The following is a 21454-nucleotide window of genomic DNA, read 5'->3' as shown; positions in this document are numbered from 1 at the left end:
CATGTCATGACATGGGGTCATCTAAGATAGCACAAGGGTTAATTCTTTCTGCACCATGAGTGAGAGGGAGGGAGAGGATGATGAGTTTATATAGCACCCCTACTGAATAGTGGTGTAATGATGAATTCAGAGATGTGGTAAATGGTTTCATGATTCAAATCAGTTTTGTTTCATACATTTTATTGTTATAAATATGAGTATATCTGCAGGCTCAAATTTATACTTAGAGTTCAAGAATTACAATAAATTTAGATGGAAAAACTTTAATTGAATTGGAGTAAAATTACATTTAGTTAGATAAATATGTAAATTTGAGTTGTAAAAAACATATTGAGTTAGACGTAAGAAATTAGGTGGGATAAATGTAACTCAATTACTTGTTACCAATTGAATTAATTTAAGTTGGATAAGTTATATATGCTTCACAATGAAAAACAGATCAGAAACTGGTGCGTTTACTTTGTCTTTATGCGCCGTCATTAAAATCTCAGACTCCGTCTCACCGAAGTATAGGTCTCTCTTTTTTTATCCACGCGTTTCCATGGTGACTCCGGAAATCGGTGATCCATTGAGAATGTCTTAATGTACTTGGCGTGCACGTGCATTAACCCAGGGTTACCAAGTCGAGCGTAATTACGCCAACTCATATCCGGCCTTTTGGAACCGACATACCCAGAGTAAGCAAGTTCAGGCGGATTTCAGTCAGAGTTCAGGACTAAAGTCAGGGTAGTTTAAACATGCTTTCTGGAATACCCCCCCTGGTGGCCAACTGACTCAAAGTTTACTAAACATATTTTGAGAAATTGTGTGATGAATAAAAAAAAGCTCCAGGTGTACTGTGTAGGGGTTAAAGTGTTAACAACTCAAGCGAGACTCTAAAGGAGAACTTAAGAGTGGCCAATGTAGAACGTGCTGGCTGTTTGTCAACGTCCTCCAAGATGTCTGACAGGACTGAACATAAATGTAAAGAAAAAAACACACTTTTTGCTCAAAGTTTTTTTTTTTAAAGTATTCTGCACGAACCGCTGGTCTGAGTCGCGCATGTTGTTAAGGCACATTTGTCACCCAAGAACATAATGAATCCCTCCATTGAAAAATTATGGAGAAAGCTCATGTGAGAAGAGAATAAAAGGAAAAAAAGGTGCCTGCAAAACCAAACTTTGACAAACAAAATTGTTGCCTTTGCAACAAAAATATGCACAGAACTCCCAATGTTAAAGTGCCTAGGATAGCACAAGGGTTACAAAAAAAAGCCCAGACTGAAATACCCCCCACTCATCCATATTTTAGCACTTACTGCTAATGCTATTATGTGTTTTGATCAACTTTATCTCTAAAACTTCCTCCAGAGTCCCGCTTCTCATCATGGCTGAAGACATGAATCAGAGTTTTCACCTTAACCCTTGTGCTATCTTAGATGACCCCACCCTTACATTGACGTGTTCTCCCTACCATGACAAAGGTGGATAAAGGTGGAAAGATTTCATGTAATCCATGGACACCAGTGAGGATCACAAATCATTGAAGAAAAAAGGTTCAGAGCACTGTCTAGTGGGTCTAGATGACCCAACTCCCAATGGTAAAGTGCCTAGGATAGCACAAGGGTTACGAAAAAAAAACCAGTAACACTGAACGAATGACAGAGGCTCACAAAGGCTTTCTGATCCATTCACGAACTTTTCAGGAAGCTCAAAAGAGATTTTCTTACTCACTGGTCCTTCTAGCAATGAGCAGAGAGAGAAAACAACATGTTTGCATTTGATCAAGTCTGCAGGGTTATTCCAAAATATAGTTGAAAAGGTGATAATTTTAATAAAATATCCAAATGTTCCATTTCCCTCTTACTTACAAGACACAGGAGAGCATTATAGCTGACGATATGTGGGACTCCTTCAGCCTGACAGAAAGAATAAACAGTCAAACCTTCGTGTAATAATACTATCAGTTCAGCCATCAGCTATTTTGATTTGTATTGCCCTTTTTCTGAAATAAATCCGGGAGTCAGTTGGAAACATGACTTTTTTTAATGTACAGTATTGTAATGCTTAGCAATGGCTGGAAAAACCTGCTTTTTAGGGAGTTACTAACCTCTACCAGCAATGTGGTAATCACGGTGTCTACCAGACACTCAGTGGGGACTGTGACCGCCACTTTGCCACATTTCTTGTTGCTCCCCAGCCAGCAAGGCCAAGCCCAGATGGTTAAAAAGTAAGCATAAAATGTGGGCCCCAGATGGGTTTGTTCGCGGTTTCCATTGTGGTTCACCTGTGTTTACCCACACTGGCTTAACCCTTGTGCTATCTTAGATGACCCCACCCTTACATTGACGTGTTATTCCTACCATGACAAAGGTGGATAAAGGTGGAAAGATTTCATGTAATCCATGTAATCCATGGACACCAGTGAAGATCACAAATCATTGAAGAAGAAAGGTTCAGCGCACTGTCTAGTGGGTCTAGATGACCCAACTCTCAACGGTAAAGTTCCTAGGATAGCACAAGGGTTAAGAGGGCACTCGGAGCTGTCCCCCAGAATGCTGGCTTGCGCCGCGGGACGCCACCTGGTGGACAGCTGAATTGTTCACTGGGTGGCTGGCTAATGTAGTGAGTGCCACCAGCACCAAAAACACTGCTGGCAGAAAACAGCTTCCCTCTCCAGAGGAGCCAGATGGTTTGCTAGAATCTCTTTGAGGGCAACTGATAGTCCTTCATGGCTTCACCGAACTTTGCCTAGAACTAGGGTTTTGCCTAGTTCTAGTCCCTGGCAGCAGCTTGCTTAGACTGCATGTAACTTTCAGCAGCCTAAGGAGTCCTATGAGCCAACCAGACTTGGTAAGACTATCTATTAAGCCTGACAGAATCTCGTACTCTTAGTCTCCACCACCGGGTTTGGGGATTGCCTTTATGACGAGCCCCAGAGTTTTTGTGACCTCAGCTTCAAAGAGCCCCAGATACAATAGAGATGGGTAACATGGTCAACTCGGACTCTATGACCCCAGCCTCCCTGTATAAAAGTTTTTGAAGGCACAGAAAGACCTTTCTAAGAAACCCTCACAGTATGTTTGGGTATGCCAGGTTTTCTGGTCTCCTCCCCACCAGAGGATCCAACTTGCTGCCAGATAATAATCGGTGGAATACACTGACCCTATCTTTACCTAAATGTCCAAGACACATGGGAGAAAGTCCCCTGAAAGGACTACAAAGTTAATCACCGACCTCCTGCCAAGGGTGTCCTGTTGCCACGTGGTGTTCATTGTGGACAAAGTGTGGTGAGCAGAAGGCCAATAGCAGAACACCACTAGGGTTCAGATCAGGGACGTTATTTCTTTCAATCACGAACTTCCATATGAAATTGTCATTGCCCACGAGGGCACTGAAATCCCCCAGTAGGACAATTGAGTTTCCCATTGAGGCACTTTCCAGTACCCCTCTGAGAGACATCAAGAAGGCTGGGTACTCAAAATTGACAACGGCCATAGAATTTCAATTAACCTTGATAGGTCATTTCCAGAGAACATTTCTGGAAATTTACATATTTACTGTTGGTCACAGCAGGATTTAAATAACCTCAAACTCATGAACCTATGGACAGTAGACATGTAGGGAGGGAGTGCAAAAAATGTGTCATCTTGTGGTGTGACTGGTGTGTATCTGTTTATTCCTTTTCGATGGACACTTGCGTTATTATGCTTTTCATTTGTCTAAACAAACTTAAGTTTAAATATATGGTTCCAATGTATCACTATTTTTGCTGATAGAGGTGTGACATATGGTTATGTGAGATAAACACTCAAAATACAGGGATTGGTCAAATGTATTTTTTGCAGCAACATTTAGTCTTTGCGATATGAGGTCTCATGCCCGAGAGGACAACATCTGACTGGACTGAATGCATCAGGATAAAAAATATAAAACACTTTTTGGTTAAAAGTTTTTATTTCAAAGTATTAAACACAAACCCATGAAGTTTAATAATGAAAGAATGTTCATCCAAGATAAATCTTTGAAACAAAGAAAATCAGAGCAGAATGTTTGTGATAAGACTCAATTTCCCATCAAACACTTTGTGAAAACATGCAAACACCAACCAGTGGTTCTGAGTCTTTATATATTGTAAAAGCAACACTCAAAACACAACATCAAAAGGAATTCGTCCTTTACAAACTATAGAGTACTCATGTGAGAAGATGAGAACAGGAAAACAAAATCCAAAACAAAACTTGGGTCAACAAAATAGGAAAAGTCTCAAAACGCCGAACCCAGGCCAAAATACACACCTTGTTCTACCCAGCAATATTTGGATACTTTTACTCCTGTTATTGCTAAAGTTTTGACTAAGAAATCTACTCCAGTGCTGCAATTTCCATCACGTCTGACTAGGAGATGGATGTCAGACATTTCACCTGCGGAAAAAATAACACGTTAACACTGAAGGAGCTGACTGGACAAAAGGCAAATCAAGCAAGAGGTTCTACATTTCATAATAAGTGCAGCGTTACCTACTTATTGCAGGGAGAAGTGTAATCAGTGACCGCCTCATCACCTGAAACGTAAAGTGAAAAACATCAGAAAGGAAACAATAGTAAAAAGATGGAGTCAGCAGAGAGTCGTACTTGTCTGATAGTAATCGTAGACTTTGACCACGGCTGGTTTCAGGTTTCCGACCTGCTGATCCTCCTCCAGGATCACATCGAAAGTCTCTTTCTGACCCTTCTTTAACTGCAAAGTACAAACAAGGACACATGCATGAGAATTCCAAACAACCAAATGCTTCATGAATCACGAAGCTTCAAAGCTTCTTACCCCGTCCAGGTAGATGTTGATGTAACCTTCCTCTACGTCCACACGCTTCACCAAGCGGTTTTCCTTCAGCTGGGACAAACACACATGTTGTTAACACAAATAAGAAAAGCTAGTCTGGACTAGCAAGGATGTTGTCTCACCATTTTCAAAGAGTTGTCCTGCAGAATGTAACCAGACAGCAGCTTAATGTTGATCACCACCATGTTGGTTTCCTCTCGTCTTCCCTGAAACCTGTGGGAATCAAACCCAGCAGAACTCTCAAACAGAACCAGAACATATAAAGAGGCATTATGCTTTTGATACACTTTGGGTTTAAAGATGATATCTACTTACTCAACGTGCACAAAGAGCATGAACTCTGGTCGGGGAATGTCACATCGACCACTAGTGTTGGTAGAGATTTGAAAGGCAGAAAAGTCGGAAGGAGGGGGGATGTTGTAGAACAAAGAGATCTGGAAAGACAACATTTAAACCATCAACAGCACATTCTCTGAGCACATGGACTTCCATGACTGATTTCTACTTTTCTGTACCTGTGCCAGCACACAGCTCTGACCCTCAGCTTCAATTGTGTACTCTCCAGGAATCTCAGTCAGTTTCTCCTCTTGGTAAAGCAGTCTGTTATCTTCATTTACGGTAAAGCGTTTGTTCAGACCACCCACTGAAGTCACTGTGACTGTAGTACTGCCCTCTGGACTGAAGGTGGCAGTAGCATACTTGGCCAGAGCTTGGAGGGCCACGACTGTGTCCTGTGCAGCAAAAAAGTTGCACTGAGTAATGTTTAAGTCTCCATGTTAGCCCCACATGAATGTAGGAGGAGCTACCTGTGTGGACGAGAAGCCGCCAAACGGATTCTGCTGTTGAGCGAGCCAACGCACGATGCCGGCGGCATAATCCAAACCAAAGCCTGGCAGAGATGGACCGGAGAGCAGAGCCAAGAGCACATAGGACGTCATCTCCACCTCCACTGAGTCCAGGCCGGTTTCAGGAGCATCATCTCTCTTCCAGTGACGAGTACCTCCTGGAATCCAAAGAAAAATTGTTGCGTTAAATAAACCACACTCCTTGTTAGCAGCCTCACTGCTAAAATTTATTATATATTTAGAGGGTAGTTTATGTAGTAATCCTATTGACACATATATAATGCGTGCAACATTTTGGCGGAGTCAGTAAAGGACCAGTCTCCACCTTACTAACAATTACAGTGTGGGGCAATGGCACCACAAGCATGACAATGGTAACGCAAGAAACACCTGCGCTACACCTTAAGATGCAACTGCTCCTCACTATGACCCTCCACAGGTCTTGAAAACCCAAAAACCCACAGCACCCGTATGGGTCAACCCTCCCATACGGGTGTATGTCGCTACGGCTTGCCTTCGTTTGTGGACTTTTGGTCCAGAAGGGTGAAGAGTTTGCTCCTCACGTCCTGGTCTCCAGCCAGGGTAAAGGTGTAGGACAGCAGGGCGACTGTGTACAGGTTGGTTATTTCATCTGCCACTGCAGTTTTCACACACTCCAGGCAGTTCTGAACGACGGTATCCTGAGTAAAAATGCATGCACAATAGTAAAAAATGGTCCCAGAGTATCAACAACAATGCATACTACTTTATACATTGTATTTATACAGACTATGAACTGTAGGGAACTTCCATCCCAGTCATGTTAGTCCAGTGACATCAGAGATCAACACAGACTGTCTATCTGTTTAACCCTTGTGCTATCCTAGGCACTTTAACATTGGAAGTTGGGTCGTCTAGACCCACTAGACAGTGCGGTGAACCTTTTTTCTTCAATGATTTGTGATTTTCACTGGTGTCCATGGATTACATGAAATCTTTCCACCTTTATCCACCTTTGTCAGGGTAGGGATAACACGTCAACGTAAGGGTGGGGTCATCTAAGATAGCACAAGGGTTAATCGTTTGAAATACATAGTTTAAATTGAGGCAGACATTTCTAATACCAATAAAAAAAAACAAATCTCAATAAACTTGTGATTGTGACAGATTTGAACATGTATTATTTCAGCAATGGTAGTATCCTTTCTGCAAACTGCCAATTGCCCCATGTGAGAGTATACAGTAACCTTCAATGGCCAATCTCTAGAGGCTGTCTCCATAAAAACCCCTATAAGGGTCAAACAACATTAGAATACAGTAAACAGACAAGCTCACAGCCCAGCTCCAAGCTCTCAGACGTGAGCATATATAAATCTCCTGAAAAATTAGCCAAGACCAAAAATAATTGACTTGGGGCTCACAGTGGCATTTCCGTCCAGCTCCAGCATGGCAGCAGCAACGTAGGCCGTCAGGGACACGTCATCACTCACTCCCCCCTGGAAATGAGACAAGCATGATGATATACACATTGAAATACTTTTTGTTTAGTATACACAAATGAACACAAAACAATCACAGTTTAATTTAAGTTTTGAGTTCCAAACCTTCATCCCGCTGTGGAAGAGTTTTCCAACAGACTGAATGCAGCCATCGGGCTTCTGGAGTCCAGACAGCCACTTTCTGGCTTCTTTGATGTACATTTGGTCCACAAAGATGTACTGTTTTGCAGCGTTGAAGGATTTCATGACAAACGTAGTGAGCCTACAGAAAGAGAAGTCAAAAAACACATCACACGAAAGGTGGTTAAAGTGGAAAGCAAGTGCAGCAGAAAATACGATGGTCTAACATCCTGAACTGATAACGAGCTCACGCAATATTGAATGGGGGCTGATGTAGTTAGGGGAAATGAGATACAACACCTGGATAGAGCAGAATGAAGAAAAGCCAACAAAACTGACAAAAACAAAATGATACCATTAAAATACATAACTTAAGGAAGGGCCACGTGACTTTTATAAAAATTTTTATCAATTTGGAATTCCTCTTATAGTCGTTAATGGGTTTTTTAAATCATGTTTTAAAAGATAACAGATGTCGACAGTGTGGAGTTCCACAAGTTTCATGTTAGGCACCAATAAGTTTTTGGTTGTTGAAACTGTTGTCACTGTTACTACACTTGGGATTTCTATCAAATAATTTCTTTTTGTTATTTACAAAGAGGACACAAATGAATAATGCTAACTCTAGAATACTGTATTAATTTGGTACTGAGATTTCAGCCCCAGATAGATTTTGTTTTATTCTTAACAACTTTAAAACGTTCAACTAGTAATTGATCCAGCTTTCTTGCCTCCTCCTTAGAGCCTTGATGGTTGAATAATGTCAGTGCAGTCACACAGCAAAAAAGTCACAATGAAAGTAAACACAGAAATTTCCTGACCATGTGTTTCCAGATGGGTCACTCATTCCAAAAGCGCTGTAGGAACCATCATCATGCTTGTAGTTGAGCTCCCTCTGATATCCTAAAAACACACACAGGGGAAAATTCCATTTTCATTCACGTTTTCCAGCTATTTTGATCAAAACACAAGATGTTTTTTAGGACTCTCACCGCTCTCCAAGTATCCCACAGCCGTCTTCCGAGTTGACTCTTTCAGCTGACCAGTGCTCTTCAGGTAGTCAAGGATAAAGATGTTTGGAGCAAACAGCAACATGTTTTGTTCTCCACAGCCATACGGCATGGCCAAGAGTTTGTCTAGGTTCTTCATGGCCCGGCCCATCAGATCACCTGTAAAACCCAGAAGAGACGTCAGCAACTCCTAGACTGGTTCTGGCTCTCTCCATCCACTTCAGAACATGTTTTACTGACCCACAACAGACACAGAGGCTCTCTCTGATCCATTCACAAAATCTTCGGGAAGCTCAAGAGAGATATTTTTACTCACTGGTCCTTCTAACAATGAGCAGAAAGAGAAAGGAAAAAAATGTCAACCCTCAACATTTGATCAAGTTTCTAGGGTTGTCTCAAAATGTATCTAAAATTGTACAGTTTTAATGAAAATATTTTTTAAATGTTCCATTTCCCTCTTACTTGCGGGACACAGGAGAGCGTTGTGGCTGACCATCTGTGGGACTCCTTCAGCCTAGCAGAAAGAATAAACAATCAAACATTCATGTAAATATGCCATCAGCTGTTTTAGTTTTTTCAGTTTTTCGAAATAAAACCTGCAGAATCCGAGTGAGACATGACTTTTTACAGAACCATATAAACAATTAAGCACGAGTATAAATATAAAGCTGCAAATGAAAACTAACAGGCGAGCTGTCTGAGATTTTTGGGGAGACATTCTGGGTAGGTAAGATTCAGACTGAGAGGCTATTGCAAGCATCAGAAGTATTGTACATCGCTTGCCAAATTAAGCAAAGTGGTTACTATCCTTGGACTTTGCAAAATAGATCAGATGTCAACTTGGAGTAACGAATGAGGGGTGACTGGATCCAAATCTTTTAGGGATCTAGTCCTTGAGCTAAGTGCTTTGGACTTGGCTCTTCAAAATGTATCTGCATCAAAAAGGGAAATGTAGTTTATATGTAAAAAAGGGGCGTTTGATGCCTTCTTGAATGCTCAGCCAATTTTGGCCTTAGTATACCTGCTAAGATCCCACCCCTGGACGTACCCTAAGCAGCTCAAGGACAGAAGCACCCTACCCTGTATACTGCCTTTCCATCCTGTACCACATGTACCTGTTTTGTTATGTGCTTTTTTGCTATGTGTTGTACATTTTTTTCTACACCTATCCTCCGCCCTGATAATGCCATGTATGTCCCTTTTTCACCTCATCTACATAAAGACCAGTATTTTTATACCAGTGCTTGCTGCAATGACAAAAATTCATCCATTCATCTTAGTTGAGGATACTAATTCTTAAACTTTAGTGACTGATCTATTAAAAGTACTTTAAAAAGACAAATGAGCTTTAATATTTGGTGAATAACGTGCAAAGTTTTCAAATTAAAGTGCTGACTTTTATTTTAAACAAAAATCATATTATATTTTCTGTTCTATCTTTCCAGAATACAGCTATTGTGAAATCAAAGAAATTCTGTGCATATAATTAATAATTATTTAAAAATATTATAACTCTTAGCATGTGGCTGTAAAAACTTGATTTCTTTGGGGGGGGGGGGGGTACTAACCTCTACCAGCAGCGTGGTAATCACAGTGTCGACCTGACCCACGGTGGGGACTGTGACCACCCCTTTGCCACATTTCTTGTTGCTCTTCTCAGCCTCAGCGCTAACCTTCAGAGTCACATCACCTGTTGGCACAAAAGCATTGTTTGCCATTGAATCTCCTTTTCTCAGTCACAGACACAGGAAAGCCTCTTTCCATTTCCCTGCAGTTTGGTGCTTCCTTCACATATTCTCTAAAGATCTTCAAGAACAGGAGCGTGAAGGACTAAAACTAAAGGGGGAATGTTTGTTTGGAGATTGTACTCGTGTTTGTCCGGCCAACACTACCTAGAGCAGTTGGCGTCACGATCCAGGAGAAGGTCTTGCTCTCCTCTGCACACAGACACACACTGCTGTAGACGCAGCCGTCACAGTTCTTGAAGGTGAACTGATCAGAGTTGGCCAGAGTTGCCTTCACCTACAAAGGAAAGAAAAACTCAGATTCAAGAAATGACTAACACAGAAACGGATTGTTTTCAAGAACTGAGGAAACTGTTTACCATGATGCATTTGGGGAGGTAGTTGAAGACGGTGGCTTTGAGAGTGAACACCTCTCCTCTGACGACAGAGTAGGGCAGAGTGAGGCTGACAAAGAACGGCTGGAAGGCTGTTAGTCCAACGTTGGGAGCAACGCCAAAGCCAGCAGGAGACACACAGAAAGCTCCGGCTGCCCACTTAGTGATGGTGTCAGGGACGGTCTTCACCAAACTGGTTGAGCCGTTGGATCTGCAATAGAAGACCAGCAAGATGTCAAATGGAGCAATGCTTCCCCATTCCTTCCTTGAAGGAAAACATGCATCAAAGTATCATTGTACTTCTGTTGGACCTTTATGTCAAATAATTAAATTAAATTACTGAAAAATAACTTCAGAATAATCAAAAAAATTGATCTGCAGTTTGATTATGGAATAAAAAGCTGGCAGTGATCTGTTTAGTGTCTGGAAAGGTGCAGCTTTTTAGCAATAAAACCCATTCCCTGAACACTCCGCCATTGTGCCCCACTGTTTATAAGCTCAATTTTGCAAAGAATAAAAAAAGTGTTATGTTTTGAAACATATTAAAAAAACAAAATAGTATTACCCCACAGAAACAAGGTCCCAGATCCAGGTTTCAGGAAAGTACGTCCTCACAGTCTCTTTTTTCTGAGTATCTGAAGGTTGCACATCAGTATTTGAAGACATCTGCTCAGGGGCAGGGGCAAGATCAGCTTTAGCTAAAGCTCCTGGAAATACAAAGTATAATACATTCTGGAATAACTAAGTATAATATTTTATGTAAAATTGACATGTCAAATAAATAGTAAAGACATAAAACTTGTGTCTCTTTGTTTTAGCACACAACAGCCAACTCAGGGGTTGATGAGGTTCAATCTTTATAAACGTTTTTTTTTTTTTATTAAGAACAAGACATTTTTTTTGAGTTATTATTAAAAAGAAAAAAACAACAGAACATACCTCCATGAAATTTGAATAAAAAGCAAGGTGTGGGTTTTCTCACATCCGAGTTTGTAACGATTTTGATTCCAATGTTCTGAAAGTGGACAAATACACAGTGAAGGATTATCAACCAACACATAAGTAAAACCAAGGCTGTTTGTGAAAACATTACAAAGTAAAGGTTTCTGTCAGAAAGAGAAAGAATAAATAAAAAGGTTGAAAATTGAGATAAGGAGGTGTTGAACGACAGATCCCATGATATTGTGAGAATACATGACTAAAACCATAGGCATCAAATTCTGACAGTGTGAGCTGAAACTTAAATCTGAGAAATGTTCAAAACAGGTAAAATAGTTAACCTTGAAGATGGTGTAAACATCATCACCCTCATAAAAGGGAAAAATGCTTGCACGCTTATCACGACGACCTCTGGGCTGGAATTCGGGCTCCAGTGGAATCGGTCTTGGCCATGGTCTAGGAAAGCAGGGATTGAAGGAGTTGTCCTCAACCTGATAGTCATATCCCGACATTTTCTTGATGGGCAGCTGGTTGTAGACCTGTAAGTAAACCAGAACATGAATCTGGAGAAAACAGTACCAACTCTGAGGTCAAAGTGCAGGTATATTGGGGGAAAGTCGTACATAGTCAACCGTGAGCTCCTCCTCTGACTTGAGAAGGAGGACGCTCTGGTCAATGGCTCTGACAGAGCAGAGGGAGCTGGGCTGAGCCCGCAGAGTCAATGTGGTCTTTGCTCCTGGAAGCTCCTGGACAGCCGAGAACTTCAAGGACACCTGCACAGGAGACAAAGAAGCTGGTTCAAACACAGCACATCAAGTCCCGACTTTTTAGGAGTCCAGTTTAAAATGACATTGAGTACCTTGTTGTTGAGGCAAAGCTGAATGGGGAAGTCCCGGCTGTCTGCAACAACTTCTCCACTTGACACTATGGTGTAAACCACCACCTGGGCAATTGGAGCCAGGTCGATCACATTGGTGAGGGGGATCTTTATCTTTCCTTTGTTGACTGAAAAATAAAATACAATGCTCAAACATAAAATAAAACACAAACACAGTCCGAAAATACTAAATGCTGCAGAAAGGCATTAAAATCTGACCAATTGTAAATGTATGAAAGATTGTATTCTATTCAGTCCATTGAGTTCTCCTTTTCATTGTTGTATTTTAACGATAGCCAGATTGAGTCTATGGTCTCTAGTGACATCTAACCTGTTTGACTCAACCAGATTAACCCTTGTGCTATCCTTTGACCCCACCCTCACATTGACGTGTTCTCCCTACTCTGACAAAGGTGGATAAAGGTGAAAAGGATTTCATGTAATCCATGGACACCAGTGAAGATCACAAATCATTGAAAAAAAAGGTTTAGCGCACTGTTTTGTGGGGTCTAGATGACCCAACTCCCAATGTTAAAGACCCACTAGACAGTGCTCTGAACCTTTTTTCTTCAATGATTTGTGATCTTCACTGGTATCCATGGATTACATGAAATCTTTCCACCTTTATCCACCTTTGTCATGGTAGGGAGAAAACGTCAATGCAAGGGTGGGGTCATCTAAGATAGCACAAGAGTTAAGCAAACTGATCTGCAAGGCTGGGGACGTGGTGGGAGAGAAACTGAACTCTTTAAAAAAAGCAGAAAAGTATCCTCGATGACTTCACCCATTCTTTCCCCCAGCTCCTGGATCCTGATTCTGATTAGAGTAACAAGTTATGTTAAAGAACTAACCATGTTTTTCCTGCCAGCTGAGTTTGATTCTTTTCAATAACAGAAAAACCGACTAGAACATTCAGGTAGTTCTGTGACTTGTTATCAAAGTTTGACTTAAAGCTAACTTTGTAAAGTTTGGTTAAAACTTAGACCGATAGCTTTTATAGCCATCAGTCATGCACGAGTGTAATTTATATTTAAGAAAAAATATACCAGTTCCATCTTCAACCACCACTGAGACAGTGCCATGCTGCACAATAGAACCTTTGGACTCCACCTGCAAAGAAAAACAGAAGGGTAAATTCTTTCTTATCATTAGGAAAACTTGTAAAAATTAGAAATAGTCAAAGTACATGTAAATGTGTCATCTCAACTCAAAGTTACGATGAAGAAAGAGTGTGTTCTTTCAAAAACAGTAATAAACTTTTAAGCTGGTGGAGTCTTCAGTCGGGACCAGGGATGTGCAATCATGGAAGGCGGGGCCTCAGCTGTTCTTATCCTCACCCCCCATATACACTCAATGGCCGCTTTAGTTTCAATCCCACTGACCTCAAACACGTCTGTCCCATTTCAAATGTCAATTCATTTCTAAAAGAAATCTTGAAAACTGTTGACGCTCAACTAAATACCATAGAATCCCCCATTGGGGCTCTCTCCTCCAGCTCTCCAAGAGACACCAAGAAGGCAGGGTGATATGAACTGCTGTTTGGCTCATTGGCCAAAACGACAATCAGAAACCTACACCCTCCCCACAGGCAAATGGGCCTGACTGTCTTACCCTCTGGGGTTAACTCCAATGCTGGACAGCTGAGCTGGGGGCTCACAAGTAAGCCCACACAAGAAAGCTGTCTTTCACAACGTGCAACTTCATAATTAAGTTTCAGAGCCCAGAGCCCATGGAGGTGACCCTGACTATGTATAGCTGTTACTTCTGAATATGGTTGCGTGAGGTCACTTGTCACCTCTTGTGTTATATTTTCTATTTATCTGCATATCACTGCAATTGTTCTAAATCCCTTAAATGGCACTTAATGTATGAGCTAGGTGTTTAATCCTAACAAGAATTTACCAGGTAAAAGAATTTGAGGTCCTTCTGTCCTTCCGCCAGATCATCCCCTTGAATGATGTACCGAGCCTGCAGGGATCCATTTTTTTTGCATGGCAGATTTTTGATGACTTCATCAAACTCCACAAAGCTCTTGCTTTTGGAGTAAAATCTTGCAACATAGTGGTAGGCCGTCCCATAGAATGGAAGCCGGTCTCCAGAAACCGCTTTTTCATTAGTATTTCTTCTTATGGTGGTTGCCTGTTACGATAATTAAAATCAACACAAAGTTTTTGTTATAGGTCATACTTTCTGTTGGATTTTAAGTTCAACATATTACCAGGTCAGTACTGAAACCAACAAGCTGTTCTTTACTAACCGACAGAGAGACTGACAGCGACCAAGAGGATGTGTCCAGAGAAAACCTAGCTATGCCTTTTAGGTCCGTTTTGAGAATGAACTCCTGTGAGTCTTGAACTGATAAGTAGACCTCTTGGTGTGCAATGGGACTGTCATCTGCACCAACCACTTTGATCTGCGCAAAAATAGAAATATGGGTTAAAACCTTTATCTTCTGATGTATGCACTGGACTCATAAAGCAAAGGGTGTAAAAAGCAAAGGTGTGAACTAAAACTAATGTGTCTTTTTTTGAAAAAATAGAAACTAGAGCTAAAACATGTAGCTTGTGTTCCTAGATAGATAGATAGATAGATAGATAGATAGATAGATAGATAGATAGATAGATAGATAGATAGATAGATAGATAGATAGATAGATAGATAGATAGATAGATAGATAGATAGATAGATAGATAGATAGATAGATAGATAGATAGATAGATAGATAGATAGATAGATAGATAGATAGATAGATAGATAGATAGATAGATAGATAGATAGATAGATAGATAGATAGATAGATAGATAGATAGATAGATAGATAGATAGATAGATAGAGGGAATTATTGTAAGTGTTGAGCATAGCAAATCAGGTGTTCTGCATAAAAAAATCTGGATTATTCTGTTGTCATTTCTGATTTTGATTAAAACAATTACCTTTCCATTGAGTGGGAGCCCTGGCTTAAAAGAAGAAGGTACGTCCTCAAAGGAGATGGTTCTGATCTGAGTAGTGAAGCTGGCACTTCCACTGCCTTTAAGAATGACTCCTGCATGAGAGCAGACAGATCTTACATTTTCAGTGATCAAATGGTGGTTAATTAATGGGTGGCACCAAGATTTTAGTCACTGTACCTGTGCCAAACTCCTCCAACTCAGTCGTTACCTCAAAGGTGTCTTGAAACCCGTATGAATCAAGGGCAAAGTCTGCCAATTCTACAGTTTGTGTGGCGCATCCACTTTTGTCTGTCTGCAAGAGCATTTGAAAGGTGATTTTCAATGTAAGCAGACACAGTAAAGAGCCGATTTGATTTTAAATGAAAAACTCACAGTGAGTTGAAATGTTTTGCAGATGTCTTTTTGTTCTGAAAGTGAAAACCAAATAAATTGGTAGGAACGTCTGCAAAATTCTGCTTTGACTGAGCCCACCACTGGTTTCCCATATGTGTATCTGCAGGACAAAGCACAAGGACACAGCTGAGTTTTTCAGTCTTATAGACACTATTAAAAACTTTCACATGGGATTTAAGACCTTTATTGATCTATCTTAAAAACACAAAAAGGTTTGAATCGGTTATGTGCTATCAATAATTGAGAAAAACTTACTTTCCGCAGATCTTCATTTTTGCCTCTTTATCCAGGATAGTGATCACACTGGGCAGGTTTACAGTTACTTCAAATTTTGGCAAAACTACGGCAATCAAAGCATAACCAGTCATGAAAAATGCTAATTTCCATGACAAATTTAAATTATTTGCTCAGAAGGGAGCGGGAAACAGTCAATTTAATCCCATAACATCATAAAATCGCTCTTACCATATTCTTTGATCTCAAAGTTGTAGGAAATCGTTTCTCCTTCATCTGTCTCCGCAGAGATCACGTAGATTCCTTGTGCTGCTTCCGGAATGGTGGGGTGAGAAAGGTCAAGAATACCTCCGTCAACGTTCTTGTCCAACCATTGGGCGATGCGGTTTGAGTTGGGATCCTGTTTTTGGTACATTGATTTGTATTAGGCATTGTTTAAATAGCACACTTTTATTTATATTGAAGATTGAAAAATTTCCCCTTCAAGGTGACATAAATATAAGGGGATTGGAGCTTGGTCAGTTCACAATGAAGCCACTCTGTGGCTTGTTACACAAGTAAGTGCATCTCCTATCATTCGTTTATTCATCTTCTATTCCGTTTTGTCTCTATTGGGGTTGCAGGGCTGCCGGATCCTATCCCGACCACTTTCGGGCGAAGGCAGGGGACAGCACGGACAGGGTGCCAGTCCGGCCTATCAGTCCAATGAAATATGGCCCAAAAGTACAAGAGAGATAAATACACTTGCAGTCCCCAACATGCCACAGGCCACAATAATAAACCACAGACTACTTGTGTCAAGTGTTGGCGGAAAATGGGGAAAAACTCAAGATGGTTGGGGGTCACTTTTTAATCAGGTAAATGTCGCAAAAAAAAATTGGATCTTTTAAGGTTCATGAATGGGTTGATTTCTGCATGGGTGGATTCTATTCATCCAGATTGATTCCATTAAAGTTGTTTTTATCTCCCCAGTGGTGTGACTGTGTCTAGTTCGGGCATTATAATGGAGACCTTGGGCTTAGAGGGTCTTAAGTGAGTTCTAGTTTATCTTTTCAGTAAAAAAAATGGAAACATGTTTTTTATTTTTTCCAGGAAACGTTACTTTCTAGAGTACAGAGGTATGACAGCTGGTTTGTGTTCTTTTAGGAAGATGGCTTTTTTAGACTTGTTACCTCATTCCATACTGTAGGTCAGAGTTCCAGAGATGCTTGGAGATAGATGAAAGATTGTACCTGAGTCCACTATTTCTATTAAGCGAAGGTTTGTCTTTTTCAGCAAAAAATCATTCTAATTTTGAAACCAAGCAAACTGGACTTGTCAAAAGGAGCAGACAAGGCTATGGAATGGTAATAACAGCTTCCCCCTCTTAGGACTAAAGGACACAAAACCGTTGGGATGTTTTGAAATCAATCTCTTAACCTGTAGAACGAGGGATCACATCTTAAATGCCATGTTTCCAGAAGTACATAAACCAGCTCACTTCAGAAATTCAGAAATAAAAAAGACTCTTGGAGAAGAGATGAAACATCATCTTTAAGAAAAGATTAACTGAAAGCTGAAAGCTTTTTCTTCCTATTTCATGTATCGTGCATTCTCATTTGAACTATGTAGGCAGTCACTTGTGGGGCCATGAAGAATCTGCAGACTAATAGCCCTTATTGGATGGAATAGTTGCAAAACTTATCTATGACAAGAATTACTGTCAACAGTGTGTACAGAGTTTTTATTTCTATTGATCTGATAGTTTCACTTGGATCTTTTTTTTCACAAGAAATGGCACCCAAAAGTGGGTGTAGTAATGTAATTGACAGATTTTTTTCCCAACCACTTTATTTGCCCTGAGTGACATGATGGCTGCTTACCTCAATGGTCACTTCTGTGTACTGAAAGAGAAAAAAACCAACACGTTAATTTCAACCCACATGTCAAAGATACACACAAAAGGACACATAACAGTATATTACAGCTATCTGACAAACAAGCAGAAAACACACCGTGCGGTTGACGGGCATGAAGTTGGTATCCATGGAAACAATCCGGAATTGGACTTTAAAGAAAGAAATATCAAAGTTTGTGGAACCAATATAAACAACACACAGTTAAGTTTATTCATTTGTTGCATGATACAAAGACTTTGAAATGGCGTCTGAATGGGGCAAACAGACAAAGCTTTAAGACATTATCCCAGAGATTACACTTGGACATTTTTAAAGGGGTGTCAGATAAATAGCATAATATATGCAAACTATTTATTTGATGAAAAAAACATAAACAAAAAAAGTAAGTGTTTGAGAAGTATTTGGTGAAAAACTCAAAACAAGTACAGTGGGTAGCCAATTCCACATGACCATAATACCTTACATGTTCACAGGTTTGATGTACCAAATAAAAAAAAACACTATTTGCAGATGAACTGTGGAAGTCCCATACTCCACACTCACCAGTCTGTCCAGGCTTGTAGATGGGTTTGTCAGTCTGAACGATGTGGACAAAAGCTGGCGGTTCAATCAGGACTTTGGTGTCCTTGCTCATTGAGTCTTCCTCACCTTCAATTTTCACACTGATGGATGCCACAGTTTCACTGGACACTATAGGGACCTGCAAAACCAGCAAACATCTGAAACGTGATGCTAGTGGATTCACCAAAATGATTTTTATTTTAAAGTCCCTCAAATATCAGTCTGACCAAAATTCAACATGAGTTATGAGGTCCCACTTTACAATTTGGAAAAATAAAACACTTTTAAAGTTAAAGTACCATTAGCTGTCACACACCTTGGTGAAACTTGTTATCCGCATTTGACCCATCCCCCTGGGGGAGTGGTGAGCTGCAGACACAGCTGTGCTCGGAAACCAATAGGTGGATTAATCCCCCCAATCAAACCCAATACCTTAATGCTCAGTGTTCAAGCAGTGAGGCACTGGTTCCCACTTTTAGAGTCTTTGGTATCACTCGGCCTGGATTTAAACTCACGCCGTCCCAGTCACGTGGGCAGACACTCTACCACAAGGCCACTGAGCTGGTTTTAAATGTGTTGTTACCATTATTCTTTGTATTTTTAATGTGTACTTTTTGTATATTTTAAACCATGAAATTACACACAGTGTAAGTCATGACAAAGTTCATAACTAATTAAGGTATTTCCTAAGTAAATGTGCTATTAAGCACAGATGGGGGGAGGGGTGGTTATCCAATCTTAAATCTAGAGTTTCTATGGGCATGTCTTTTTGACTGGCAAGTGGGTGCATCCACAAAGTTTTAAACTAATTCTGCATATTTGCAGATTTCACAAAAAGGTTAATGCAAAAATACGATAACCTTAGTCATTCAAATTATGACCAATTGTAGTTTTCAAAACCAGAGAGCCTTGAGCTGCAGACCCAATGCAAAACCAGTGGGATGTTTTTTAGCTGCTCGGCCCCAAGGCAACGTAAAAACCTGCGAGGGAGCAACTGAAACCAGCTTGAGAATCTTTCTTGAAGGGGTTTCCATATTTTTCCTGTTTTGTTACTGTCAGAAGGCAAAAGACTGTTTATTTTTATTTTTAAGCTACATGCATTTTTAGATAGGAATGCCCAACTTCAACTTGTTTAAGTTAATATTATGTTTGGATCAAATGCATTTCAAAATCTAAGCTGGACTAAATAGGGTTAAACCTTCTTTTTTCTTGCATTCTAAGATAGCTGTTATTAAGGGCAGTTAGTGTAAAATTTAAAATAAAACACATTTTACAACAACCAAAAATTCAAACAAACCAGAAACTGGAAGCAGCGGTAGAAGTTATTTTGGACAGACTGCTCCGTAATCGTGATACTGGAAGAATCCAAATCTAAAGTGATGTTTAAGCTAACGGGTTCTGTGGGGTTTTGGATCAGAGCGCAGAGAGTTTCCTGGTTTCCTGCTGTTAGACGTGAGCTGACAGTCACAAAATAGGTCCTGCAACCAGAAGAAGGAGGAAAAAAAGGAAAAACTGAGTTTCCTGGAACAACACAGAATGCGCATGCATGTGTTTTAGTTACATTAACTTCATAGCTTCATGTTTGAAATATTTAAATCTTTGGTTTAAATCTTTCTCCAGAGTCAGAATGTGGTGTTGCCCCTCTTTGTATAATTTATTTTACCCACTTTATATTTAAAAGCTTCAGCAGTTGTACATAAAGGTTCGTTGTTATGCAGATGATACTGTACTGTTTTCTGTCAAACCAGTTAAAACCAATTAACCAAACAGGATATTTTTTGGATACATTCACCTGAATTCTTGGCCAAATTTCTGTTTTCTTTGCCTTTTAAATTCAGTTGTTCACTTACGTTTCATTTAAGTTGGCCGGCATCACAAAATGCAGGAGGGATGCAGCCACAATAGCAGCAAGCAGACGCAGGTGAAGTGTCATGTCTGCAGGACAGCGAGAACCGCACCAGACTCCAGAAGATGAAGGTGAGGACTTTCTCCTGTGATCCCTGACAATGAGGGATGCTCACTAGTGCTACAGTGACACTGTGGCTATTTATGAGGCCAAGCTCCTTTGCCCTTCCCTTTTTTTCAGTCAATACCGCCCCATACCAGCAAGCCATCTTTACCAGGAATAGGAGTCTCTGTCTTGCCTGTGGCCAGCCCCCCCACCCTCTGGCTTTACGTAACTTCGCCGAAGCAAAGGTTTGTTAAAGGAGTGGGACAAAAGCACAAAGGTGCAATGATCAGCATCTGGTGACACAATGACCACAGAGTTCGAGCTGGACAGGTCTGACAACAACACTGATCGCAAAAACATAGCAATACAGCTTAGAGGGGACCTTGCAGGCTGCATAACAATACTTGTTTTTTTGTTTGCTCAGACCAAAACCTCCACTTAAATGTAACTCAACATTCCAAGATTCCAAACCTCTTTGTTAATCTTACCCTTGAGACATTTGTCTTGACAAATGTGAAGTCTATTATTGTGGCAAATAGATTATGGAAACTTTTTTTTCTCTGTTGGCCTAATAACATCTTGGCGCTTTCTTTTGGAAGTTAAAGGAGATGTTAACGGGGAAAAAAGCTACAGATCCTTTCCAGTAAATTTCAATATCATGGAAGTGTATTCACTTCCATTATTCCGTTTAACCCTTGTGCTATCTTAAATGACCCCACCCTTACTTGGACGTGTTCTCCCTACCATGACAAAAGTGGATAAAGGTGGAAAGATTTCATGTAATCCATGGACACCAGTGAATATTACAAATCATTGAAGAAAAAAGGTTCAGAGCACTGTCCAGTGGGTCTAGATCAGTGTTTTTCAACCAGTGTGCCGCGGCACACTAGTGTGCCGTGGGAGATGGTCAAGTGTGCCGTGGAAAATTGCCCTCATTAACTGATCTAAAAAAATTAACCATCTCCAGGAAATCAGCTCTTTGTTCATCCAAACAGGTCCTGATAAAACACTGAGTAGTTAGGAATATAAACGATCATAAAATAATTTTTTCGTTGTGTTTATTTGATTCTATTAAAGACATTTTGATAAGAATGACGGTAACGCGAAATAGCTGCAGCTATAACTGTGTAAGGAAAAGTCCCGCAGCTTTTACTGTCTCCACGACTCCACCAATCATTCTTGAAGGCTTAATCACATGTCATCAGTCTGACCAATCAGAAGTGGTTAAAGTCCCCACTTCCTTGTTCCAATTTAGCT

The 21454-nt window shown here is 40.4% G+C and overlaps 1 protein-coding gene across 2 annotated transcripts; it reads right to left on the bottom strand.

Annotated features, from left to right (window-relative positions):
- Window positions 1-4090: 4090 nt before the first annotated feature.
- Window positions 4091-20274, bottom strand: LOC101161539 (alpha-2-macroglobulin-like protein 1). Of its 2 annotated transcripts, none has more exons than XM_023961762.1 (36): window positions 20097-20274; window positions 19544-19724; window positions 18229-18385; window positions 17782-17834; window positions 17650-17670; window positions 16019-16187; window positions 15809-15893; window positions 15533-15653; window positions 15338-15452; window positions 15143-15252; window positions 14466-14621; window positions 14111-14347; window positions 13255-13318; window positions 12191-12336; window positions 11955-12104; window positions 11673-11870; window positions 11332-11407; window positions 10958-11099; window positions 10378-10603; window positions 10166-10295; window positions 9842-9963; window positions 8736-8787; window positions 8514-8597; window positions 8256-8432; window positions 8085-8166; window positions 7249-7405; window positions 7066-7140; window positions 6180-6345; window positions 5627-5823; window positions 5336-5551; window positions 5136-5254; window positions 4943-5033; window positions 4803-4871; window positions 4613-4718; window positions 4499-4542; window positions 4091-4402 (listed from the first exon to the last, which is right to left on the bottom strand). In XM_023961762.1, the coding sequence occupies exons 1-35, from the start codon at window positions 20177-20179 to the stop codon at window positions 4499-4501; spliced, it is 4377 nt and encodes a 1458-aa protein (XP_023817530.1). In that variant the 5' UTR covers window positions 20180-20274; the 3' UTR covers window positions 4091-4402. The 2 variants fall into 2 exon arrangements, with proteins under 2 accessions (XP_023817530.1, XP_023817529.1); XM_023961761.1 differs by having other exon boundaries at window positions 4503-4542.
- Between the last annotated feature and the right edge of the window lie 1180 nt (window positions 20275-21454).

Source organism: Oryzias latipes, chromosome 2 (genome assembly GCF_002234675.1).
Source record: "Oryzias latipes chromosome 2, ASM223467v1".
NCBI lineage: Eukaryota > Metazoa > Chordata > Actinopteri > Beloniformes > Adrianichthyidae > Oryzias > Oryzias latipes.
The sequence above is the reverse complement of the archived record's forward strand: the minus strand, read 5'-3'. Positions and strand labels throughout refer to the sequence as shown.